This window comes from Clupea harengus, chromosome 26, assembly GCF_900700415.2.
Source record: "Clupea harengus chromosome 26, Ch_v2.0.2, whole genome shotgun sequence".
Lineage (NCBI taxonomy): Eukaryota > Metazoa > Chordata > Actinopteri > Clupeiformes > Clupeidae > Clupea > Clupea harengus.
In genome coordinates, this window is record NC_045177.1 from 11421390 (window position 1) to 11449292 (window position 27903).

General features: G+C 40.6%; 1 protein-coding gene across 1 annotated transcript; it reads left to right on the forward strand.

Moving 5' to 3' along the window:
* Positions 1 to 6388: 6388 nt before the first annotated feature.
* LOC105889542 (NACHT, LRR and PYD domains-containing protein 3-like) lies at positions 6389 to 27498 on the forward strand (the record flags this gene model as incomplete). The annotated part of the gene is made up of 9 exons (XM_042703927.1): positions 6389 to 6534; positions 8704 to 8817; positions 9242 to 9355; positions 10531 to 10787; positions 14958 to 16728; positions 22278 to 22448; positions 23272 to 23445; positions 24745 to 24791; positions 26969 to 27498. Coding segments are annotated over exons 1-9 (3324 nt in total), but the record flags the coding sequence as incomplete, so codon positions are not given.
* Positions 27499 to 27903: the final 405 nt, after the last annotated feature.

Genomic DNA, 27903 nt, shown 5'->3' on the forward strand with positions numbered 1-27903 from the left:
CCAAAAAGTTTTCTCAGACTACTGATAGCTGGGCCGGCCCTACCTCAACGATAAGCGTCAGAGAGGATGGATGGGAGGAAGAGGGGCTGAAAAAGCCAGGTTGAAAAAAAGAAAGGCATTGGAGGAGGATGCTGCCAAATGTGCCAAGCTTACCGATTTATTTTCAAGAGGACAAACACAAGTGGCAACTGGTAAAGAGAGACATAGGCCTAATGATTAGCAACGTAACTATTAGGCTAACGTTGTAGCGTTGGTTAATATCGTTGTAGCGTTGTCAACCTATTCGCAAGCAAAATATTACCAGAGATGGAGCTTGAAAGCGGGACCTGTTCCTCCTGCAAAAACTGTGCCATTTGTGTCCATTTAATACTCTCACAGTACAACCTCCTCACAGATGCTTATCATGTCATATAAGTTTTGGTTGACTTTGTCCATCACACAGGTTGCATGTGAGAGAAGCTTCTCAACCTTAACATTTGTGAAGAATAGGCTACGAAGCTCATTGAGTCAGGACAACTTGGAGGCTTTCATGTTAATGTGCACAGAGAAGGAAATCCTCATGTCTATAAGCAACGACACAGTTATAGTCTAGATAAAGTGGCTGAAACCAGTGCACTGCTTAGGCGGTTACTGATGCTGTTGGTGCTATTCGCAATGTAACTGTGTACTGTACTGTGAGTTGAACTGTAAACATTAGTTCAATATGCCTCTTTGTTGAAGAGTGGGATACGTTTCAAATGCTTTATTTATTTATTTCTGCTTTTGTTAATTTATCAACCTATCCTTGTGGAATAGTGGAATATTTTTTGTTAACTTCTCAGCTTAAGTGGATTATTATTTAACCTTTACATTATTTGTTGAACCATGGTATTAATAAAGACAAAACTACAGGATAGTAAGAGCTGAACTGTTGCTTCATTTATCCAATTTCCACTACCATGGAAAAAGTGGGCCGGTCTTGGGCCTGAAATTCCCGGCCTGAAAAGTGGCCCCACTCCGGCCCTGCTTGTGTAGACAGGAGCTAATTTAATCTGACAATTTTACAGCTGCTTATTTTCATCATTGAGTGTGTTGGTCAGTTGACTGGTGATGTTATTGTATCTGTAAATGTTACCATCTCCACAACACCTACTATACACACTTGATTGAGGCAGTATCTTCTTATTCTGTGCTGTTTCCAAAACATGCAACATGGAATGACAACAATCACATTCAGCTTGGATGTAGTGCCTACTGATAGTGGCTTCTGACAGCAGCCACAAGCAGGTTAAGAGTTAATTAGGCGTATCTGTGGAAAAGGGAAATATATAAATAAACGTACCCTGCTTCGTCTTAAGTAAGGGGGTCAGCAACCACTGATGTGAACAGATCACTGCAGATCACAGCAACCACTGATTTGTCCCAATCAAATCTCACCCTGAAGTCTGATAGAAAATAATCTGCTTCACTTTCGGAATGACAGCAGCTACCAACAGCTAAACAAATAGCTGAAGGAGTGGTATGTGATTCTAGTAAAAATAACTCAACTAAATGACCCAACAGCCTCAACACAGTGTTTGGGTTTAAAAAACAGGCCAGCATTATTAGCAGCAACCACTGATGTGTCCAAGTCTAATCTCAACATGAAGTCTGAGAGAAAATAACTAACTTTACTTGGGAGAGACCAAAGCTACCAACAGGTAAACAAAGAGATCATGGCTGTATCTGTGAATGGATTACTATTGTGAGAGAGACAGGGTGTAGTAGATTGATAAAAGACTGAAACATGCACATGTATATACTTTCACAAACGTCCTTCAATAAAATCACACAGCCAAATAAATGTACACATACATGTACGTACAGTATATTAAACACATATCCATATGGAAGAAAAAGAAAGAGGGGAGGAAATACCTATTTAGTATTTGACATTTCTTGTTACTGTAGACTAGAGTGATGAGTGGGAAAGAAAGATGTTGAGTTATGTGTTCTCATCTGTTGTTATTTGTATTCCTATTTTTGTCAATTGTACTGATAGTATGTGTTATGTAAGTTAAGGGGAAATTAACTAATGGGACTATTAATTTGACACCTGAAAAATCTATAAGAACCCCTGTTCGTTTCCTGTGTACCTCATTCGGTTACTGAGCCATGCCACAGACACTGATGTCCAGACAGTACTGTGAGATTAAGTGTAGTAAGATAATAAACAACTGTTAATGTACATTTATAGTTTGAGTGATGTTTTTACATGACTGACGGAAACATACTGAAGTATCAACATGGATAGAGAACAGATCGTAACAAAAGAGTTAAACATTCATGACAAGATCACTGTTTTGCCCTTGCTATTATCAACACACGTTTAACTCATTTGACTGAAGTCCAGCCAGTTCTCTACAAGCACCGTCTGAGATCCCAGGAAATGGATTCCAGTAAAACAAACAATTGACACCCCAAACATACTGTACGTTATTTCCCAAAATACAACTGGAAGCTGGTGAAGACAGGTGAAATTTAAAACATACTGTAAGTACTTACATTTGGTATAATTGCCCATATATACATTCAGTATGTTTATTGTGTGCCTTGCTTTTTGTGTTTACATGAACTAAAAATAAAGAAAATAATGGTTTGATGGGGCTACATCTTCACCTCTCTTTCATTGGGGGGAAATCAGATTATAGAGTTTGAGGAAAACACATTAGGCACCGTAGGATAATCATTAGTCTATGGGCTATCTATGAAGGCTACATACCCACGCTCAATGATTTACCTTGTTTTTTCTGCTTGAAATAGTCAGGGCAGTGACACCAGTTGGGCACTGTTGTGTATCCTGCCACATGTACCATGTCAGCCAACTATAACTAAACATAACTCACCATAAACATAGACAACATTTTCATACACCTTGTCGGGTAGCCTCTCCCTCTCCCTCTCCCTCTCCCTCTCCTCTCTCCTCTCTCCTCTCTCCTTCTATATCCTATTGCTAATGCCAATACTGATGCTGATAAAGTGGTCATATTACTTAATGTTAATTGTTTACCTAAAGTTACCTCCTCATCTGTTTATGAAATTGATGTCTACTAACCACATTTTCTCTCTCTTATGAACTTTGCTCGCAAATGCTGATGGCTGTGGAAACATTATCCCTCATCACCAAACCAATGCAACAGCTTGCAATTTTAAAATTGGGAGACATTCATGTTGAGTCTAAACGGTTTTCATCCTTGACAGAAAGTATATTGGAGTAGATCGTGGACACACCTTTAACAAGGCTGTATTTGTGTAAGATGGCTATTCTAGGAAAGGCAGAGGTAGATATCAAACACATTTCTCAAACGTCCTTCAATAAAATCACACAGCCAAATAAATGTACACATACATGTACGTATATTAAACACAAATGCATATGGAAGAAATAGAAAGAGGAGGGGAAATACTTATTTAGTATTTGACATTTTTTGTTACTGTAGACTAGAGAGATGAGTGGGAAAGAAAGAGTTAAACATTCATGACAAGATCACTGTTTTGCCCTCGCTAGTATCAACAAACGTTAAACAAACGTTGAACTAGTCCAGCCAGTTTGAGCTGCAAGGAAAAGGAGTCCACTACATTAAAACAGACGGGTGAAATTTAAAACACACTGTAAGTACTTTGATTAAATATGTGTATAATTGCCCATGTATATATTCAGTATGTGTATTTCCATCCTTGGTTTTTCGTGTTTACTTGAACTGAAAACAAAGAAAATTATGGTCTGATGGGGCTACACCTTTACCACTCTTTCATTTGGGGGGGGGGGGGATCAGATTCTAGAGCTTTAGGAAAACACATTTTGATATGTTGAATCAGGAGAGTTTCTAGCTGTTGAAAAGATCAGGGGCTAAGGCAAGTAGAGAACTGCGTAGTTTCAAGGCAAAATAACTGATCTTGTTGTGAAAATGTAACTCTTTCCTCCCCACTATTTTCTCTCCATTGTACAGACAAACTCTACATAATCAAAGAAGATATAACTGATTTGGTATTTATTCCCTTCTTTATTTTCTCCAATGCAGTTGTGTTTATTTTGCATGTGTGTTCACATTTATTTTATATATGTGTTTTTATTGAAAGATGAACATATACATGTTCATAAATTGTCCCAGTCCATGGTATTTTTATTGGATGAAACGTCGGGAACCTAAAGCGATTTTACTTGAATTGGTAGAGAGGGAGAGAATCAGCAAATTTTTCATAACAGGAAGAATATTTTTTCTATGACACATTCAGAATAGCTTCAAGTGAAACTTGCAAGGGAGTGCCCAATGTTATGGGCAATGGAATTCAGGACATTTCTTAAGCATTAAAGCTGCACATTTGTCCTTTTCCTTTGTCCTAAAGTGACTCTCCCACTGCTGCTAGGATGAGTGTGTCTCAGGAGAGAGAGGAGGCTGGAGGTCACACTAACACACTCAGGGTCTAGTAGTTTGATAAAAGACTGAAATGTGCACGTATATATATTTTCACTAACATCTTTCAATAAAAACACATATACAAATAAATGTGCACACATATGCAAAATAAACACAACTGCATAGAAGAAAATAAAGAGGGGAATAAATACCAAATCAGTTTTATCTTCCTCGATTCTGTAGAATGTGTCTGTACAGTGGAGAGAGATAAGTGGGGAGTAAAAAAAGAGTTACATATTCACGAGATCAGTTGTTTTACAAACTACAAAGTCCAGACAGTTCTCTAAAGGGAGCGTCTGAACTTCAAGAAAATGGATTTCAGAAAAAAACAAGCAAGTAAAACTAAAAACAAACTTTAAGTTATTTTATTAAATAGAAGTTAATAATCTTTCCCTGAGCTGGGCATTACATGCAAGGCGAGGCTGAACACTTAACACTGAAACATTTTAAGTAATTGCGTTGGAAACCAATGCAACAGCGCCACCTTCTGGCCGTTTTGCATTAATAAACAAGAAGCAGACTATGAAACAACAACTTGTCAGTATAGCCTACTGAAGAAATGTTGATACCTAAGACATTGCTGCATGTCTGAATTAGCTTATAAAAATAAAAAAAATGAAAATGAAAATGTGTCCAGGCAGACCATGCAAATGGTAATAGATTAATAAATTACTGGTATTCCCTGTGATTTTCCCTTTTGATTCCATAATGCAAAGGGTTTAATGCATGGGCTATTTCCCTATAGATATTACTATTTAGTTGTCTATTTACAACTTCTCAGAAACTTTTCAATTCAGCATTTTGAATAATATGAACAGCTCTGGGTGTTTACAGACAACATGTCAGGATTACCTGTTCTGGGTACCTTTTTTTTTTTTTACTATTTAACTGCCTGGACTGTGTTTTCCTTTTCTGGATGTATATTGAGTTCTTTGCCCTGAAGTTTTGGATACTTCTGCCTGACTTAAGTAAAGACTTTTTGTTTGAACAAATATAAAGGAGACCTCTCCTTGTCTCTGCATCTCAGTCTAACATCTCCACTTCATATAGCGGTAGGCTTCCTGCCTGCTACACGGGAGACCCGCGTTTGAATCCTGGGTTACCCTTACACAACATGGACAACGATACTCAACTATAGCCTACACACAGTGGTTTAATTTAATCATATTTTATTGAATTGTTTGTAATCTGTCCATCATTGCAGTAGCAATGCAATGACAAAATATCAGCTATCCAAATTATACAGGTCAACTTTGTTTTCTCCATCTAGTCTATTTAGTATCAGTAGTTTTTTTTAAATTATTATTTTATTTATTTTTGGGCTTTTTTGCCTTTAATCAGATAGGACGGTGAAGATAGACAAGAAAGGAGAGATTGGGAGTGGGATTGGGATATGACCGCGAGTTGGATTCGAACCCGGGTCGCCTGAGCGTGGGCGTTCAGACCCATTCATGGTCAAGTGCTGGCGCCACAGCTCCCCCTTAGTAACAGTAGTTTAACGAATGCATCCACTGTTCAGGTATTTGTGCTTTGTGAACTGTTTAAGTCTGTTGGTGAAGTCACCTTTATTCAGATATGGAAACTTGAATATGAATTCACCAACAGATCTGCCCAAGTCACAAAGCAGTCTACCTCTGTGTTGCCATGCCCAAGCTGGGCTGTGCAGAATAAGGTCAACATAGTCTGTCATGCGAAGCTTGTTTTATGCCAGTGTAACTTTATGTGCCTATTATCAAGAGATAAGCCAATCCAAGTATGGGGATACTTATCTGTTGCTCCGAATATGAAGTAATATTTAGACTTTTTCAGTGTTTTGATCTATATGTTTTAAACGAGCCCACTCTTAAATTAACAAAATATATTTGTGAATTATACAGGGTTGTACTGTCATTTCAGTTTTTGAAATAATTATGTATTTTTTTCTGCTGTTCTGGCTTAGTGAGACAACTGAAATGAATCAAGACGTAGAGGAGGCTGCAGGTCACAGTAAGACACTCAGACCAGAGTCTGCACTACACAGCTGTGTGACCATGAAGAATGACCAGGACATGGATGATCCTGGAAACATGAGTAGCACATCAACACAGCCCAATGCAGGGTGAGTACAGAAAGCATGAATTCACTCACTCAAACACAAACTTGCTCAAAGACACACTCACCTACTCACCCATGGAAACACACACACACACAACCATAGATTCTATAGCTTTAGTTCAGGTGAATTCACAACCCAGAAGTGGTCTGCAAGCGCCTAATCCACAACCACTGGCTCGCTTTTTCAGCAGCCTCAGACAACTACTTTAAAGCTCCTTTTGATAATTTTGTGAAAATGCGAAATGTTGTTTTCATAATCATTGGAAGCCATAATCTTAACTGAAATGTAAATTCTAGTCTACTGCTAATCTACTAGTCTCAGTACAATACACTGGAACTTGAAGTTGTCCTCCAACATCAGCCAACATCAGTCTCATGCTCTGCCCAATTTGCCTGTACTGTTTGGACATGCCTGTTGTCCACTTTTCTGTTCCGCTTACTCTTACTCTTATTTCACTAGTCCACCCATCAGAATGCTTGATTTAGAGAGCTGATAGTAAGCATATTTGGCTTGGTAGCTGGCTGTGGGTCTGAGATGCCTATAGCAGAGATGACATGAGAGTGATGACCGCTGACATTTATTAGTTTTTGCAAAAAAAATGTGAACCTTCTCTTCTTCTTCACTTATGTTATGCCACATTAGAGTGAAAGTATTGGATTGTAACCTGTTATTCCCACCCATACCATACACACACACACACACCCACGCACAAACACACACACACACACACACACACACACACACACACCATCACCAAACATCAATCAACATAGACTAATTTCTCTGTGGAATGATTGGATGGGTTCACACTTAATGTTATATTACATTATAAAACAAATGGGTTCTCGAATTATTTCGCTGTTTCTGATTGGACGAGAGACGTTCCATGCGTTGGAATATCCCAGAACATCCCAACTTGGACTTTTCACAGCTAATAATAAATCACTCCGCGATGAAACATTCTATAGCACAATGATACAATTAAGCGATAACCGTTAATTGAAAGTTCTTATAATTCCAAAAGACGTTGACAATGGAACAATTTTTTTGTTGCGGAGAAACAATGGCGAAATAAAAAAATTTTAATCAACAACTTCGTGTTTAAATGTTAATTGGTTGACTATTAAAAGGATCGCGCAGCACACAGGCTAGTCATTGTCCCCATCACATGTATGTTCACGAACGTGCACACACATGCAAGCGGAACTGCTGTGATCGGACAAAGGAACACACACACATTCCTTCTGGCGCGCTTCTAACAGCGCAATCCCGAGCACAAAAGCTCACACACAGTCACACTCCCTCCCTCTTACACATCCCCACACTCCTTCAATTCATTATTTAGTTATATTTAGCTAGATTACATACTGTGTGTTATTTCTTATCATTGTGTAAATAAATACTTTGATTATATACGCTGGTCTATTTAATGTTACACAAGAATGGACGTTGCCAACCTCTTCTATTCAGATTTCTAATGACCTTCAACCATACTGTTAATAAGGTAACTTTGGTTGTAGTTATTCATTTAATTGTTAATCAGAGTTCCAAATTGATAGTATAATATATTTTATGAGACATATATTTATCGAGACTGATTTGTGGATTATCATTAGTTTGACCGCCGTGGAGGACACTACACTTTGTGTGGCGCCCCCTAGGTGTTCAACTTAATTTATCTGCCTTTGTGTTGAATGGTTGATGCCTGTCCAATCGGGTGAGATTGCCAACATATTGTTGCTGTTGCAAGGACAGCACCAGTGTGTCTTGGTGGCCCTCGCGAAGACGGTATCAATTCAATTCAATTCAATTTTATTTATATAGCGCCATAACAATACAATTGTCTCTAGGCGCTGATATTGTTATATAACATTAATTTACCCGGCGCCTGCTCACAGGGTAAGGTACCTACATAGTCTGGTACTCCCATGTGAGGCTGATACCAATTTCACCTACAGCTTTGTGTGTCTCTGTGTATGTGTGTGTGTGTGTGTGTGTGTGTGTGTGTGTGTGTATTTGAGCGAGAGAGAGAGAGAGAGAGAGAGAGATTAATTCTGATATTGCTGATATTGTTATATAACATTAAGTGTGAACACATTCACTCACTCCACAGAGAAGTTAGTCTAGATTAGTCTATATTGATTGGTTTCTTGTGTCTCCTTGTGTTTGTAGACGACACACACACAGACCTCAATCTCCAGCGCCCAGCTGTGTGTCTATGAAGAGTGACCAGTCCATGCCTCAGCCTCTTAACTTCAGCAGTCAACCAGTTCCATCTGGTCTAAAGTGAGTAGATTTCATATAAGTTATTCAGACATGACAGTGTTGTCACATGCAATTCTACAGACACACACACACACACACAAACACACACACAGTTATAAAAGAGGAAAGATAAGAAGATAAAAAAGCAATAGGCTGAAGCTTTCCATCCGTAACGAAGCAAAGGTAAAACCTAAACACCGTAATGGAAAACATGTCGAGGTTTGTCTGTTATAGAGAGGGTGTTGTGTGTGAATGTGTGTGTGTGTGTGTGTGAGAGGGAGGGGAGAGGTAGAGAGAGAGAGAGAGAGAGAGAGAGGTAAAGAGAGACAGATTTTTTCTGATATTCCAGATATTGTTATATAACATTAAGCTTGAACACATTCATTCATTTCACAGATAAATTAGTGTATATTGATTGGTTTCTTGTGTCTTCTTGTGTTTGTAGACAACACACACCCAGGCCTAAATCTCCAGCGCCCAGCTGTGTGTCTATGAAGAGTGACCAGTCCATGCCTCAGCCTCTTAACTTCAGCAGTCAACCAGTTCCATCAATTCTGAAGTGAGTAGATTTCATATAAGTTATTCAGACATGACAGTGTTGACACATGCAATTCTACACACAAGCACACATATACACACACACTGTTATGAAGACGATTGGTAAGATAAGATAAAAAAGCTGAAGACTGAAGCTTCCCATACGTAACAAAGCAAAGGTACAACCGCAACTACATAATGGAAAACATGTAGTGGTGTATCTGTTATAGAGAGTGTGTGTGTGTGAGTGAGTGAGTGAGAGAGAGAGAGAGAGATTAATTCTGCATTGGTGCTGATATTGTTACATAACATTAATTATAAAAACAATTGGGTTCTATCGAATTATTTAGCTTTCTGATTGGACGAGAGACATTACCCCAGGACATCCCAACTCGGACTTTTCACAGCGAATAATAAATCACTCCGCGATGAAACATTCTATAGCGCGTTGATACAATTAAGCGATAACCGCTCATTCAAAATTCTTATAATTCCAAAAGACGTTGACAATTGAACTATTTTTTTGTTGCGGAGAAACAATGGCGAAATAAACATTTTTTAATCAATAACTTCGTGTTTAAATGGTTAATTGGTTGACTATAAAATTGTTTTATAAAAGCAATACAGTACTTTTGGCCAAATACCTTTTGGCTAACACTATTTTTCTGTAAAGAACTATAAAAAAAGACGGGGGAATTTGCTCATCATTTGAGCATCATACACACCTTTACTGGTCTTCCTTGATGAACGCAACCATTTCTGACTCTTTCTAGAAGTGGTCGGATTCACTACAGGAGATTCCTCTTTTCCTCTGCTGTCACATCCACATCGGTGATGATTTTGATAGAGTTTGGCAACTTGTAGTGTAACTATATTCACATTGAGTCAGCTGATCACTACTCTTGTCTTGTTGTCCCAGCTCATCTTAATTTGTATGTACCTAAGGCAAGCCATGGAGATAGATTCCAAAGAAAGTCTTCAGTTCTTCAGGGGTGGGGTTCCGTGACTGTCCTGGTGCCTGGAGGTCACACTAATTGGTGTAAACTGACATATTATGAAACAATTCACTGTTTATGTATTTATCAAAGTAGTGAAATGTATTCCAGTCGGCTCTTATGAATTTCCTCCACCATGGGTAAAATTCTTGATTTCCTCATCAGTCACATATTAAGTCTGCTTCATGTTATGTCTCTGCAGTGAATTGAGTGCTGATCTGACCCAGGATCAGTCCAGGTGTGGAGAATGTGAGAGGGTACCGAGTGACCCAGTCATCACCACCTGTGGACACTACTGGGAGCAGCCTGCACTGCCAGGACACCAAACCTGTCCCCAGTGTGTAAAGAAATACAGAACTCATCCTCCTCTACAGCCTCTTCTGGATGAACACGCAGACATGGTAGAAAGCAGCAGACACCTGCACACTGAACACAGACCAGGCAAAAGAAGTAAACTAGGTGAGGGTTTCCTGATGTTTATACTTTTATGAGATCTAATAAAGGAGTAGCTCAAAGGACAGGGGACGGGAACCTTTTCAGAGCCATACAAAAATAGTGATATATGTATATATAATTATTGTTATTGTTGTGGCCTCCATTATAAGTGTAAACCTTAAGACGATTATTCACGAGTGTGCAGCTCTCTCCTCATATGCATGTTCATCAGGCCATTGGGGCTGGAAAGATCTGTACTTCTTGTCTGTCAGCCATTTTAACTTCTCAAACAGTCAAAAGAGGACGCTAACAACATTTTCAGTTGAGCTTTGATTAGTGAATTTGACTTGGATATGACCTAAACATCATCCCTTTACCACAACAGAATGAAAGAAGGTGGAATTCATGTAGAATCAGTGGTGTGGTGGGAGCGTAGCACTCCCCATCTCCAGTATGAGCAAAGTGTGTGAAGATACATCAGTCACACTGACACAGGAAAAGTCGTCGCTATAGGTTACCCAAAGACTTGCACTGATAATGAAGAACACATTAATGTGCTTTTATAAACAGAAATTACATTCAATGTTGACATGAAAGTGTTTGAATAATGTTTAATTAAAAGAGATGTAGAACGGCCTATACTAAGATTTGTGCTGAGTTGAGATTTGTTTTTAGACTGGGAGAAATTGTTGAATCTAAATGGTCTCAAACACACTTCAGTGTGTGCAGACAAATTGCATGAGTGCTCATGGTAAGCCAGTGTTAATTTTGGCAGCTATTTTAGATTTAGTCTTAGTCTTAGTCTTTAGACGAAAATGCATATTAGTTTTAGTCACTTTTAGTCATTTTTATCCTGCTTAGTTTTAGTCTAGTTTTCGTCGACGAAAACTCAGAACATTTTAGTCTAGTTTTAGTCGACGAAGTCTCATTACATTTTAGTCTAGTTTTAGTCACATTAAACTAAAAATTAAGTCCATCTCATAGTCACATTAAACTCCTTTCCATCCCTTCTCAGGCCCGGGGACCCCTTGTGTTGTGTCTACAACTGCATAATAGTCAAGCTTGCAGTACATAAACTGTGGATGCAATTAGTCTCTAAGATACAGATCTCCTATGCCTACAGCTGAATTCCAATGAATTCAATGTAAATAATAATTTTAAGGCAATACTTAATTAACAGTATTATCATTAAAATATAAGAGAATATCAAGTCTAGATTTTGAAGATTCAAATGATCTGATAACACAATACAGCTACTATGCCTACATGGCCTTAGTTAAATCAACCACATATCCTCCATATGAATTGCTGTGCAATCTGATAACCAACATACAGTATTTAGCTAGACGGATAGTTTGAGAGTTGAAAGTAGTGCTAATAATAATTGCATAAATAGACAAGGATATGTAAACCAATCACATATTCATTTATTTTTTCTTGATTAATGTCATGCGTGGCCTGTCCTATAGTCCATTCTGCAATGTGTTTACTAGCTAGTTATCGATAGCTAGTATAATTTAGCTATGCTACCTCATAGTTAGCCAACGTTAGCTAGCTAAAAGTTTTGGAACTCATTTGCCAAGCCAAACGGGAGGTTTTAATCGAAAATGACTAGCTAGTTATCCAAGCTGACACAACCTATACACTCGACTGCCCCTTTGAAGTTAACTTAACGTTGGCTAATATATTCGAATAACTAGTTAACATTAGCTAATTATCATTGACAGTTACTAGCTAATTTACCTTGGCATAAATGGCAGGGTTGTCTTGTGCGCTTTCAGGTGCCTCTTGTTGTGTTCTTCCCATCTATTTTGAAGCCACACGGTTTCTCTCCGGTTATTGCGGTGCATTGTGTTTTATTTTCTGTCAAGTTATAATTTAAGACTGTCCGGATATTTATTCTTATTTGTCTTCCAGTACCGAGTGCTTGAACTTCAGCCATCATAACGTTAAGCCATAGGGCGTCACTTGCATGTCTGGCCATCTCAGGGAGTGGAGGAGGGATAGATACAGGACCGGGCAACATTCAACCAATGATGTGCATACAAGTTTAGAAAAAAAAAAACAATTGTGACTTAGTCAACCACCAACATTTTCGTCTCGTCTCGTCTCGTCAACGAAAGTTAAAATAGATTTAGTCATAGTTTTTATTTATAAAGATCCATTTTCGTCACGTCTTAGTCTCGTCTTAGTCACAGGAAAAAGGTCGTTAACGAATATTTTTCGTCATAGTTTTCGTCAACGAAATTAACACTGTGGTAAGCTAATGAAGAGGGAAACGCCATTCCTACATCCTACAGCCACTACACCCCTGATAAGAATGGAGATTGAAGTATGTAGGTTACTTATTTATCATGACACGCCACTAAAATGAAATAGAAGCATTTTTGGCGGATAACAAACTATTTTATTTTTCGCATCTGTCCCCAAGCAATATAAGATTTTGGAAAAAGCCCTGATATAAGACATAACATAGTAAACACCGTTGGCCTTTATATAACAATTTGATGGCTATTAGATGGAATTGAATATTTATTTATCCATCAATGCTGTGTTCTGGTCAAAAATTACTATTTGCTTCAATCTATAATCAAAATCTTATCTTAAAACTCATGAGGGTTCATGACATCCTTCACCCTACCTTCTTGAATGGATAAACTTAATTATAGTAAAATTAATAAAGACTTTTTCAAATGTTTAATGTAGCATCGATACATTTGTAAAAAATGACCGGGCCTTTAAAATGAATGTTCAAGTCTCATGGTTCCATCACATATGGCAAGTCGCCCAGGCCCTGAAGCAGCAAAGCAGCCCCAGACTATCACACTACCACCACCGTGTTTGACTGTTGGTATGATGTTCTTATTGTGGAATGCTGTGTTGGCTTTACGCCAGATGTAACAGGATCCATGTCTTCCAAAACGTTCCACTTTTGACTCACTAGTCCGTAGAATCTCATCCCAACGGTCTTGGGGGTGATCAAGCTGTTTTTTGGCAAATGTGAGACGAGCCTTTGTGTTCTTCTGGTCAGCAGTGGTTTTTGCCTTGCAACTCTCCCATGGATGCAATTTCTGACCAGTCTTTCTTATTGTGGAATCGGGAACACTGACCTTAACTGGGGCAAGTGAGGCCTGCAGTTCTTTAGATGTTAGTCTGGGCTCTTTTGTGACCTCCTGGATGAGTCGTTGATGCACTCTTGGAGCAATTTTGGTTGGCCGGACACTCCTGGGAAGGTTCACTACTGTTCCAAATTGTATTAATTTGTAGATAATGGCTCTCACCATGGTTCACTGGAGTCCCAAAAGCCTTAGAAATGTAACCCTTTCAAGACTGATAGATGTCAATGATTGTGTTGTCTCATCTGTGATGGAATTTCTTTAGATCACGGCATCATGTACTGCTTTTTAGCCTACTTCACATTGCCAGACAGGTTCTATTTAAGTGATGTTTAGATTCAACAGGGCTGGCAGTACTCATGTCTGGGTGTGTTTAGTGAAATTGAACCAAAGTATCAATTTAATTTGGTTAATTGGTTGATTTAGTAACTAAGGGCAATTACTATTTCACATAGGGCCAGGTGGGATTGGATAGCTTTTTTCCTTCAATAAATGACATCATCATTTAAAAACTGTATTTTGTGTTTAGTCGGGTAATCTTTGTCTAATATTAAAATTAGATCTGAAACATTTAAGGGTGACAAATATGCAAAAATAGAAGAAATTCGGAAGGGGGCAAATACTTTTTCACAGCACTGTACACAGATTTATACGTTGACTTTATTCTGTTTGTCATTCAGTGGGAGAATTCGTAAATGCAATATTATAATTTAGCTGACGCAATATTATGAATCACTACAACATTTTACTAAAACTAATGTTTTAAATTAGGGTAGTTTTAGTCATGTAGGACCACAAATAACGTTGTAAATACTAACATGGCTCTTGGAAGGAGAAAGATTCCCCATCCCTGCTCTAGATTATCAGACAGAGTCTTATAGTGTAGCTCTACAGCAGATCGTAAAATTACCATTTTAATGTGTAAGGAGCAACAAGTAGTGAAAATCAAAGGGATATTTGTGTCTGGAATGTCAATGATAATTTGCCTAAAGCAAGCCCAAATGAAAACCAATATTTGTATTCATCATACACATGATACTAATAGGTTTCTTTGTTCATTTTTGTTCATGATAAACAGCTGATGAAGTCCCGTGGAGAGTTATAGAGAAGCATAAAGCCAGTCTGAAGAGGAGGTTTGAAAACATATCTGAAGGCATCATCAAACCAGGAGCTGAGACACCCCTCAATAAGATCTACACAGATCTCTACATCACAGAGGGAGAGAGTGAAGGGGTGAATAAGGAACATGAGGTGTGGCAGGTAGAGTCAGCATCCAGAGCACAAACCACAGAAGACACACCAATCAACTGCAATGACATCTTCCAGCCCTTACCTGGACAAGAGAAGCACATCAGAACTGTGATGACCAAAGGTGTTGCTGGCATTGGAAAAACCGTCTCAGTGCAGAAGTTCATCCTTGATTGGATAAATGGGGTAGCCAATCAGAATGTAGACTTTATGTTTCCTCTTCCTTTTCGTGAGCTGAATTTAGTGAGGGATGATCAGTATAGTCTTCACAAGCTCCTGCTTGACTTCCACCCTGAGCTGAAGGAGCTGAAGAATGGTAAAGAATACAGAGACTGTCAGATTGTGTTCATCTTTGATGGTTTGGATGAGAGTCGAAGTTTACTACATTTCCAGCCGAAGATGTTGGTGTCTGATGTTGAACAAATATCATCAGTGGATGTTCTGATGACAAGCCTCATTCAGGGGAGTCTGCTTCCCGCTGCACTCATCTGGATAACCTCACGACCAGCAGCAACCAGTCAAATTCCTGCTCAGTGCATTGATCAGGTGACAGAAGTACGAGGGTTCAATGACCCTCAGAAGGAAGAGTACTTCAGGAAGAGAATCAGTGATGAGAGTCAGGCCACCAGAATCATCTCACACATTAAGGCTTCCAGGAGTCTCCACATCATGTGCCACATTCCAGTCTTCTGTTGGATTGCAGCCACAGTACTTCAGCAGATGCTGGAACAGGACAACACCCAGGAAGTCCCCCAAAGTCTGACTGAAATGTTCATACAATTTCTGCTCATCCAAATCACCAGAAAGAATCAGAAGTATCAAACTGGAAAACAGACAAATAAAGAGCAGCTCCTGGAATCACAGGAAGAAATTATACTGAAGCTGGCAAAACTGGCTTTCGAGAATCTAGTGAATGGCAATGTCATGTTTTACGAAGAAGACCTGAGAGAGTGTGGCATTGATGTCAGTGAAGCCTCAGTGTATTCTGGCATGTGCACTGAAATCTTCAAGGAAGAATCTGTGTTTCACCAGAGGAAGGTCTACTGCTTTGTGCATCTAAGCATCCAGGAGTTTCTGGCTGCACTTCATGTTTTTGTCTCTTACGTCCAGCAGATGCAGACCATAGGGAATTTTTTCTGCTTGGAAGAGTCGCTAAAGTTGGCAGTAACCAAAGTTTTGGAAAGCAGGAATGGACACCTGGATCTTTTCCTTCGATTCCTTATGGGCATCTCTCTGGAGAGAAATCAGAGACTTTTGGAAGGTCTACTGAACCACACACACAACAGCTCAGAGAGCATTAGGAAAATGTGTCAGTACATTAAAGAGCTCAACAAAGAGGATCTTTCCCCTGAAAGATGCATCAGTCTTTTGCAGTGCTTATCTGAAATGAATGATCATGCCATGCATGAAGAAATTCAAGAGTACCTGAAATTACCAAAGGGCTTCAGACAGAAATTGTCTCCTGCTCACTGTTCAACACTGGCCCACATGCTTCTGATGTCTGAAGAGGTGCGGGAAGAGTTTGACCTGAAGACATACAACACATCAGATGAAGGACGCAGGAGAATGATCCCAGCCCTGAGGTGCTTCAGAACAGCAAAGTGAGTTTGTTACTCCATTTAAAATTTCATGCTCTTAAATTCTATTTTAATGTCACAAATAAGGCAACAATTCAAATCAGATAGGTTTGGATGTTTATTCCAGGTAATGTGAGTTTGTACAATGAAATACACCTACAGTTGTCCAAAGAGAAATGAAAAAAACAGTTTTTCTGTATTTAGCAGCAATATTTAATGTCTGTGTTCACAAAAGATATCTGTGTCACGTCAGCGCTGAGCCCTGCTCCTGCCACGCCCCCTCCTAATTTAACACACCTGCCTCAATCCCCCTGATTGCCTGCTCCTGTCACAATCTCCATATAAACTCCTCACTCCCTGTCTGGCCTCATCAAAACTAGGACCAACCGCCCATGTTAGCAACCTGTCCCCGTCGACTACTCCAGCAATCTCCCTATATCCCTTGATTTCGACTCAAGGTCTTCTGCGTATCTCCAGTTTATCTCCGAGCCCCTGTGCTCCATTTTTCCAGTCCTTGCAACCCGTTCCCGATGACTACTCCAGCAATTCCCTCCAAGTTCTTTGCTTGGACTACCAGGTCTTCTGTGTATCTCTGAGCCCCTGCGCTCCAGTTTCCCTGTGCTTAGTCTATATCCTTAGTTAACGTTTTTCCAGAGTTTAACTGTAAGGGGCCGGAAAGGGAAATACTAAGAATTACCACTAGGGAATAGTGAAGTAGCCGACTACGCCAGCCCAGAAGGGCAGTTATTAAACTGAATGAAGTTAGCACAGGTTCGTTCAAGCTTGTGGCTGGTTAAAACACACCCACAATAGGCAAGAGTACAATACATTGAAATTTAATTTCACAATAGTAAAAACAGATACAGAAATACTAAGGCAGTCCACTAATCCCCAATAAATAGATACAGGCAATAAATAGTATAAATAACAACAGGTGTTCTAAATAGCAGCTAAAACACAATGGCCCTCATTCTCGAACATTTTCTGAAGTTTCTTCTGAAATGTTTCTTACGGGCTTCGGAAAAACAACGTAAGCAAAAGACATCCGCCAAATTCATGCACGCTTGAAAATGCGGTCCTACGCAGCAGAAGTTTTCTGGGCTGTGCTCCCCCGGAAGAGTTTTCTTAAATTGAAAGCGCGTTCTCGTGCTCCTGAATTTGCATATATACACGCCCTGCCAGCTCCTTATAAGGGCACGCAACCGTAGTGACCTGTGCAGTCGGAATCGACCGAATCTACACGAAAGCAACTCGTAAACGAGTCATGTCAAAGCGGTTTCGTGTACATTACATTTAGTCATTTAGCAGACACTTTTGTCCAAAATGACATACAAGGGATAGAACAGTCAAGCTACGAGCAATAGAGACCTAGTGTAACAATAAATACTACTTTACATAAGAAATAGAAAAACGAAATAGGAAATAAAAACGAAGTGCAGGAATGTAACTGCTATAAGTGCAAGTTAAGCACTAGTCGAAGTGCCAGTTAGGAAGGGAGGTGCTCTCTGAAGAGTTGGGTCTTCAAAAGCTTCTTAAAGGTAGAGAGGGACGCGCCTGCTCTGGTAGTGCTAGGCAGTTCGTTCCACCAACGTGGAACTACTTGAAAATTCTGGATTGCCGTACTTGCACAGACGGCAGTGCCAAACGACGCTCACTAGACGAGCGCAGCATTCCGGTGTAGTCATTTTATTTATTTTATGACATCACGGTGCCTCGTAGAATCATGACTATAGGCCTACATGTGAAACGTAATTGTTAATGATACTTTAATCCGAGGATCTGTAGAGTTGATGTGAATGCAATCACCAACGATTTCTCACAAATTAATTAACACGGAGAGTTTTCTTAAATGCGATTCCTCAAAAAACCACAAGATGGCCCACGGGGCCATCTTGTGGTTTTTTAAGGAATCGCATTTGAGAAAAATCTGGCCGAGTTACGACTGCTATTTCGAGTTCGGAAAGTCTTCTGAAGTTCAGAGCAAATCCCAGATGAGAGAACTTTCATGAATGCCGAATGTTGTCCTAAATCCAATTCCTCTTAAATTCCTCTTAAATTCCTCTTAAATTCTTCTTAACTGCGTTCGAGAATGAGGCCCAATGTCTGGCAACCATTGGTAAACTGCCAATGTGACTAACGAGGATCGGTCACAAAACTGGCAACCACACAAGCTACTCACGGAAACCGGCAGCGTCAATGACGCCCGAATAACAATAGCTAGGCCGGTTCCGATGCTCAGTTACACATACAAAGTACCTCCGGAGGTCGAAGCCTGAAACAGGCGAGGAAGCACAGGAACTTTCCGTGCCTGATGGAGAAACTCTCCAGGCGGAAAACAAGCCTGTAGCAGAGCTGGCTTGGGAGGCGCAATCGCCACGGAGAAAAACTCCTTTATACCAACATCAAAAGACGTAGCCACTCAAATGCAACCAGGCCGCTCGTGGATTCCGGTGCTGCCTTCACAAAACCCCTCTCCATGGATAAGTTCCCGTATGCATTAAATACTGCGTTCAATCGCGTCCGAGGTTCACGGATTGGTGGAGATAAAATGGAGGGAGAGGACAGCAATCAGTGGACAGCAGACCGAGAGAGAAAGAAAACAAGGCAATGGGGCAGTCCTAGTACACGTCACTTCAAACACCTGTGAACTACGGTAACACTACAGCTCATTGGTTACGTTTGTACACACAATCACAGCACTCTTATATCATGCCACTACAACACTGTTTACATCCACACCACACGTGATTACTGCACACTGTTAAGTTCACAAAGGCTACCCATTACGTAACCTCTGAATGTTTTGTTTTGTTACTAGATATCCTTGAAAGTGTGTTATCTCTGTGCATTTCGTTAAGCACTAGTCAAGGTGCCAGTTTAGGAAGGGAGGTGCTCTGAAGAGTTGGGTCTTCAAAAGCTTCTTGAAGGTAGAGAGGGACGCCCCTGCTCTGGTAGTACTAGGCAGTTTGTTCCACCAACGTGGAACTACAAATGAGAATAGTCTGGATTGGCGTGCTTGCACAGACGGCAGTGCCAAACGACGCTCACTAGACGAGCGCAGCGTCCTGGGTGTAACATTTGCCCCTACAAGAGCATTTAGGTAGGTGGGAGCAGAACCAGCAAGCACTCTGTAGGCAAGCATAAGTGACTTAAACTAAATGCGAGCAGCTACCGGCAGCCAGTGGAGCTCAATGAGTAGCGGGGTGACGTGTGCCCTCTTCGGTTGGTTGAACACCAGACGCGCTGCCGCATTCTGGATCATCTGTAGTGGTTTCACCACGCAAGCAGGCAGGCAGGTTAGGAGGGCGTTTCAGTAGTCAAGGCGGGAACTCACCAAGGTTTGCACCAGCAGCTGGGTGGCATACTGGGTTAGGTACGGCCTGATTTTGCGGATGTTGTATAGCGCAAAGCGGCACGACCTGGAGACAGGCGATGTGGGCCATGAACGTCAGTTGGTCATCAATAATGACCCTGAGGTTTCTTGCTGTTTTGGATTGAACAAGAGATAAAGAGTCAATATTGATATTGATGTTGTGGTGGATGACCTGTTTGGCTGGGAAGACCATCAGTTCCGTTTTGGCCAGGTTCAGCTGAAGGTGGTGATTTTTCATCCATGTGGATATATCAGCAAGACAGTCCGAGATCCGTGCTGAGATAGTGGTGTCCTCAGGAGGGAAAGACAGAAACAGTTGAGTATCATCGGCATAACAGTGATAGGAGAAACCATGCGGATGATAGGGCCCAACGAGGTGGTGTAAATGGCAAAGAGAAGTGGTCCCATCACCGACCCTTGGGGCACCCCGGTGGTGAGGCGGTGAGGTACAGACAGCTGACCTTGCCATGACACGTTGAACGAGCGCCCAGTGAGGTACGATTCAAACCAGGAGTGCGCCTTGCCAGAAATGCCCATACTTGACAGTATGGACAGAAGGATGCGGTGGTTGACTGTATCAAACGCAGCTGATAAGTCAAGCAGGACGAGAGCCTAGGATTGAGCTGCTGCTCTAGCTGTTTTTAAGGCCTCCGTCACAGACAACAGGGCAGTTTCGGTGGAGTGACCGCTTTTGAATCCAGACTGGTTTGGATCGAGGAGATTGTTCCTCGACAGAAACTTTAAAATATTAAAATGTCTTTAAGGTAGTGTATTGTAAAAAGTGTGTTTTGCCATGCTGTCTTCCAGACTTGATGGGTGTAAACTTAATGAGATGACCTGTATAACAGTGAAGAGATCTCTGCAGTCTGCTATCTCCTTGACACATCTGGATCTGAGTTGCAATGCCCTAGGAGATTCTGGAGTTCAGATTCTTTCTGCAGGACTAACTAGTCCCCACTGTAAACTGCAAACCTTGAGGTTTGTAGACTTCATTATATTAACATCATGTATTATCTGAGCATCAGATCATTGTGGGCAATCCTGAGTTACATCAACAGTTCATCACATTTCACATGCTGGTAAAGCTCAGAATCAATGCAAGCATGCTACCCTCTACACCAGTGGTTCTCAACCTTTTTTGCTCCATGACCCAAATTTTAAGATACCAGTGCAGTCGCAACCCAACAATTCATAATCAGCATGAATCATAATTGTATTATTATTATCATCATTACTACTACTAGGCTTAATACTATACCACTGTTTTACCATTGAAAACACATGCAACTGTTTAACAGGCAGGATCAGTTATGCAATCATGGACTTAGGCCTATATGTTCAACTTCTTTGAGAAATCATGGACTTAAGCCATACATTTTCAACTTTTTAATAGGAAATTATTAACTTCTTAAGAAGAATCCAATCAATCAATCAATTCAATCTTATATAGCGCTTCTCTATATACCCGAAGTCATAGCGGTGGTGGTAAGCTACCTCAGTAGCCACAGCTGCCCTGGGGCAGACTGACAGAAGCGTGGCTGCCAATCAGCGCCAACGGCCCCTCCGACCACCACCAACATTCATTCATATTCATACATGTTGATACATTTGAAATATCTGATATGCAAATTTGATTGGCTGAATGTTCGAACATGTTACTGTTAGATAGGCCTACATGCAGAACCAGTGCCGGCTCATGTAGTTTAATGTCAGAACTAGGGGCAGGGATTCCCTATCGGACAGAGGGAGCATGGCTTGAAAAAAAAGTTTTACATTTAGAATTCGTCTCGCGACCCTTTCAGAAACTCCCGCGACCCAAATTTGGGTCGTGACCCAAGGGTTGAGAACCACTGCTCTACACTACCCCCACTATTTTTCTTAAGTGTCTGATCATTCATTTTTGGAATATATTTGTACTCCTGAGGTAGAGTCCACGATTCTAATCCCTTACAGTTGTTTTCAAACTCAGTAAATTGCTGAATGTAGGTCCATTAGTTGTCTGTCCAAAAAACCCAAGTGTACATCCACAGTCCTGGCTCTGTAAATGGGAAACAAGTATAATTGTAATTGTTCTTAATTATTCTTGAGTGGCTCTTTCACACTTTGCCTATTATACACCTATTGCCTGCATTCTGTTAATACCGTGTATGATGTAAGTTGTAGAACACAATGGTCTCATTTCTGATATATTGTGTTACAGACTTGGTGACTGTAAACTCAGTGGTGAATCCTGCAAGATTGTGGCCTGTGTTCTGCATTCAGTAAACTCCCTAATAGAGCTGGACCTGAGTCACAATGATCTTGGAGATTCTGGAGTCCAGCTTCTGTGTGAGGGACTGGCCAGTCCTCACTGTCATCTGCAGATATTAAGGTTGGTGTTAAACTTCATCTTACATTAAGAAAAGTCTTGTTTGATAATCTTCATAAATTCAGGCCTTTTTGAAGGGCATTGGCATTGTATCACATTATTAACATAAGTATAAATCAGACTTATTGCACTCATTGGTACTCATCTGTATGGACAGAAACCAATGTCCTTTGTGATTTTAGTGCAAATGGTGTAGTCAGTTGTATTTGTTTGCTTTACATTGTTTTTGTTTTCAATAATATTGAATTTTATTTAAATTTAAATCTCTCATCGTTGTCTATGATCGGTAATGTCATTTTAGCATGGGTTTTTATTCACAAGGCTTCATATAATCTTCAGCTTAACATTCCAAGCAATTCAAAAATACATTCCAAAATATCTTTCAAATGGACATTTAGTTTGCGTGGAGGTAGTCTTGTAAAATGGACGACAGTTTTCTCGAGAGTGGTTTTGTAATGGCAGTGATAGAGTGACAGTTTCTTCCATGCACAATGTCTGACAAAGGCAGTTATTCATCATTTCATTTTCTTCCTTTTGAGCTCAACAGCCGAGCCCTGGAGGACTCTCGTAAAGTTGATAAATCCAGAAATGTACAAAAACAAACAATCCAAAAAATCATGTTATGAATATTGCCTACGATCCTGATGTCATTGTATTCCACACTAGACTGTCCCTTTAGCTGTTTTTAATCACTTCCTCCCTGTATCTCTACCGTGTTTGAAGATGACTGTCACTCTGGGAATAACTCTTTCTGTCTCTCTCTTACTCTTTATATCTTTCTCTTTATCTCTCTCTTTTTCTCTCTCTCTCTCTCTCTCGTTCTCAGGCTGTCTTGTTCTCTAATCTCAGAGGGAGGCTGTGGATTTCTGGCTTCAGCTCTGACTTCAAACCCCTCTCATCTAAAAGAGCTGGATCTGAGCTATAACCATCCTGGAGAATCTGGATTTAAGCTGTTTTCTGCTAGACTGGAGGATCCTCACTGTAAACTGGAGATACTTAAGTATGTACAGAGAAACTGCACATACAGGATGCATGTAGTTGCATTATTACTAGGGGTGTAAAAAATAACCGATACGTATCCATTTTTAGCATGTAAGATACGATTACATCGATGCGTGAAGTCCCGTATCGGTATTAAAATGACATGAACCGGTCTTTGTCCAAAATTTATGAATCGGCTCACAAGCGTTTGTCTCTCCGTTTTTTTGCTACGCAAAACACGAAACACTTGACCTGTTGCATTTGATTTCAGTCAGAACAATGACAGCCTGTCATTGGCCAAAGCCCGCATAGCATAAACATTCAATGGCCAATGCTATGCTAGCTACCCTATTCATTTCAATGGCCTATGCTATGCTAGCTATATGTTTCTACAGACATCCTCGGATTTAAACAATTATAATAATAATAATAATAAATAGGAGAATATTTGTATCATTAATAATTATGTTTAACATTTATAGTCATGATTCCTAGACCGAGCCATCGTGATGTCCTAACATAAATAAAAGCACTATATGAACACTGCAAATGGCAGTGAATAAATAAATAAGCACTAAACTCAATCGCTTGGATATAGACATAGTGGAATAGAATGGACACATCTACATTCTGCAACAGTACCTCCACCTCTTCCCTGGTCAAAATTAGGTCTGGGTTTAACGGTGCTTGCTTTGAAATGATTTTGACCAGTCTCTGAAGTTACACACACACATTGCAATAGCATGCCCTTATAAGGAGCTGGCGGGGGTTTCTGTATGCAAGTTCAGGTGCATGAGAAAGCGCTTTTCAATTAAGAACACATTTCCAGGCGTTCATGAATCCAGCGGAGATCTTTTCTGAGGTTGGTACGAAGATATTTAATAAGACACTTTGGAAAATGTTCGAGAATGAGGTCCATTGTTTCCTCACAACTCAGTGTTTTCAATTATTGAACTGCATCGAATCGAATCGTACTGAATCGTTTTTATCAGCATGCATCTTTTCATCGTATCGTGCCCATGTATCGAGATACGAATCGGATCGTCTTTGTCATGAGAGATTTACACCCCTAATTATTACCCTTTCCATCAGAATAATCTAGATTTGTATCTCTGTTTCATAGTCTACTTTAATTTGAAGATTTAGAAAGTAAAGCCCTGTCAGAGCCAACCTGGTGAAGAGGCCTAACACAATCTACTCTAGTCCTTAGAATTTCAAATGTATCTCTCTCTCTCTGTGTGTGTGTGTGTGTGTGTGTGTGTGTGTGTGTGTGTGTGTGTGTGTGTGTGTGTGTGTGTGTGTGTGTGTGTTTTCACAGTGTGGACCACTGCGCAGAAATCAGACTCAGACCAGGTGTGCAGAAATGTAAGTCCTCAGGTGTTTCTCCAAATGTAGTTAATAAGATGCCTTCAACCTGCACTTGAAGTAGTTATTTACCAAATGAATACAGTATATCAAAGTTAAGACACGGACAAGCAACTGTATGAAGAAGTAGAGAAAGGTATGAAGCCATGTTATGATGTTGGTTCTCGTCTTTTACAAAACTTACAGAAAATGTAGAGAGAATGTATACTCTATACACATATATGCTACATACCAGGGGCGGTTTGTCCATAAGGGCGATTGGAGCGACGCACTGCCTAGGGAAAAAAAAAATCGCAATATCGCAACGCAATATCCTCGTAAGTCGCGTAAATGACGACATGTACATTTAATAGAAATATTTTTTTTCTGTCGGATTCTACCACTAGATCATCTGATCTTCCTCTGTATGTCATTGTCGAATCAGGTAACAGTCATTCAGTCAGCCTAAAGTCGTGCTTCAAATGGCCCCGCCCCTTCTGGGGCGATTTGGGGCGAAATGAAAATCGCCCCAGACCTCTCCCATTGACTCCCATGTTAAATCCATTTTTTTCACAAAACAGAGCTCTCAATGCATTCTCTATGGCTTCCGGGAGGGCTCGCCCCTCCATGTCGTGCCATAAGTAATGGACTTAAAAGCCTATACGAACGTCATACAGCTTCGACAGAGGCATATTCTGTCAAGAGTGTTCCTGTTCACTGCAACAACTCGATTCGCTCTTTGACAGAAACTCCTTTTTAGTTGGCGTACTAATGAAGATAAATTGACAACAAAACAATTAGGACTTCCTAGACCAAATGTATCCATTCAACAGCTTTCTACAAAGGAAATCCTACATCCAAGAATTGGAAGGAAAGAAAATTGCGGTTGTGAAGTGGCTAACGTGGTCTGTATTTCTATATACCACTGTCACTTTTCATAGGTTTCACAGTGTGTTTCACACTTCGCTTCTTGCACTAACACTGAATTATTTTTTATGTGATGACTTATTTTGCTTTTGTAAGCCAATACTTTCAAGATCAGTCAATAAATATTGTTGGTTTTGACTTATGTTACCCCTTCATTATGTGTTACTGGACATATCATGTGTCCTGTTAAGCTAGACAATGATGGTGCACTTCTACACCTGCATCATCGAGTCCATCCTCACCTCCTCCATCACCGTCTGATACGCTGCTGCCACTGCCAATGACAAAGGCAGACTGCAGCGTATCATCCGTTCCGCCGAGAAGGTGATTGGCTGCAATCTGCCCTCTCTACAGGACCTGTTTGCCTCTAGGACCCTGAGGCGGGCAGGTAAGATTGTGGCCGATCCCTCACACCCGGGTCACAAACTTTTCGAGGTCCTTCCCTCCGGCAGGAGGCTGCGGTCCATCAGGACCAAAACCTCACGCCACAAAACCAGCTTCTTCCCGGCTGCCGTTGGCCTTAGTAACAAGGCCACCTGATGTGGACTCTCATCCCGCCCCCACACCTCAAGCCTGTGTTATGTTAACACTCACTACATTGCACACTGCACATTGCACATCCACTTTTGCACTCCTGCCCTGCTTTTTGTATTGTAGCACTTATTGTGTTTGTGTAGTACTTACTGTGTTTTTATGTTTTATGTTATGTGTAGTACTTACTGTGTTTGTATGTTTTTATGTTTACTGTATGCACCTATACATCAGAACAAATTCCAGGTAGGTGTAAACCTACTTGGCAATAAATACTATTCTATTCTGATTCTATGTTACATCATACAACATTTGAGACACGTGGATAATGAAAAAGTGGGATAATTTAATGTGGAGCCACATCATGTTTGCTTATGAAGGCTCCTGGATGCACCTTTCTTCCATAGCTTTCCACCTGTAACTTGCTACTCTAGCTATGTAGCAAGAGGGGACATATTACTGTTGTGTGCTGCCAATAGTGGACAAAAAGGTATTGCTGTATGAGTTAATCAGCTAACTTAATGTACCTACTGAATGGGTCGCCTTAATCATTATCAAAAAAATCCGCCCCCCTGAGATTTTTTTCAGGACTGTGTGTGTTTCAGGTTTGTCGTGTATCTGAGTGTCTCACTTCTGTAGTGTAGTGTGTGTGTGTATGTGTAGAAAGGTCAGTCAGCAGCTGCCGTTCCCCATATTCTGATGAGGATGTTCTCTCTTCTTTCCTCTCCTCTGGTCTGCAGATCCTTGTGAGCTCACACTGGACCCGAACACAGCATACATACGACTCTCTCTCTCTGAGGGGAACAGAAAGGTGACATGTGGGAATGAAGACCAGCGGCATCCTGACCACCCAGAGAGATTTGACAGCTGGCCTCAGGTGTTGTGTAAAGAGGGTCTGACTGGACGCTGCTACTGGGAAGCTGAGTGGAGTGGGGGTGCGGCTCATATAGCTGTGGCGTATAAAAGCATTAAGAGGAAAGGAAAGAGTGATGACTGCTGTCTTGGATATAATGACAAGTCCTGGAGTCTGTACTGCTCTCCTGACAGTTACTATGTCTGGCACAATAATGTACGCACTGACATACCTGACCCCTCCTCCCGCTCCAGCACAGTAGGAGTGTACCTGGACTGGCCGGCCGGCACTCTGTCCTTCTACAGCGTCTCCGCTGACACACTCACCCACCTGCACGCGTTCCACTCCACATTCACTGAGCCCCTCTATCCAGGGTTTGGGGTTCATGATGACTCCTCAGTGTCCCTGTGCCAGATCACACGACCTCCCCATGCTGCAGGAACACAGGAATCACCGACACCGACATGTGTGATGCTGTGATGCTATGGAAATAGTGATATGTGTATTCTGTTTATATACCACTGCTTTGATGATATTATGAAAATGGTGGTGTTGAATTTTTGTATTAGTTTGTCCATTTTCTGAATTGAATATGTGGGTTAAAAGTATTGTTCAGCAACAATATATTTTGCTCTCCTTAAGGTTTAGTTATTATTTGTTGCCTTTGTTGGGTCTTCACCGGGTCCTAATGATGGAAACAACAGAGTTTTTTTTACTTTTAACCACCACCAGTGACTACATTCATTATTGTACATCACCAAATAACATTCTGAACTGGTTTAACTTGGCCGGCGTGTGTAGAAGCAGATGGGTGAACATATA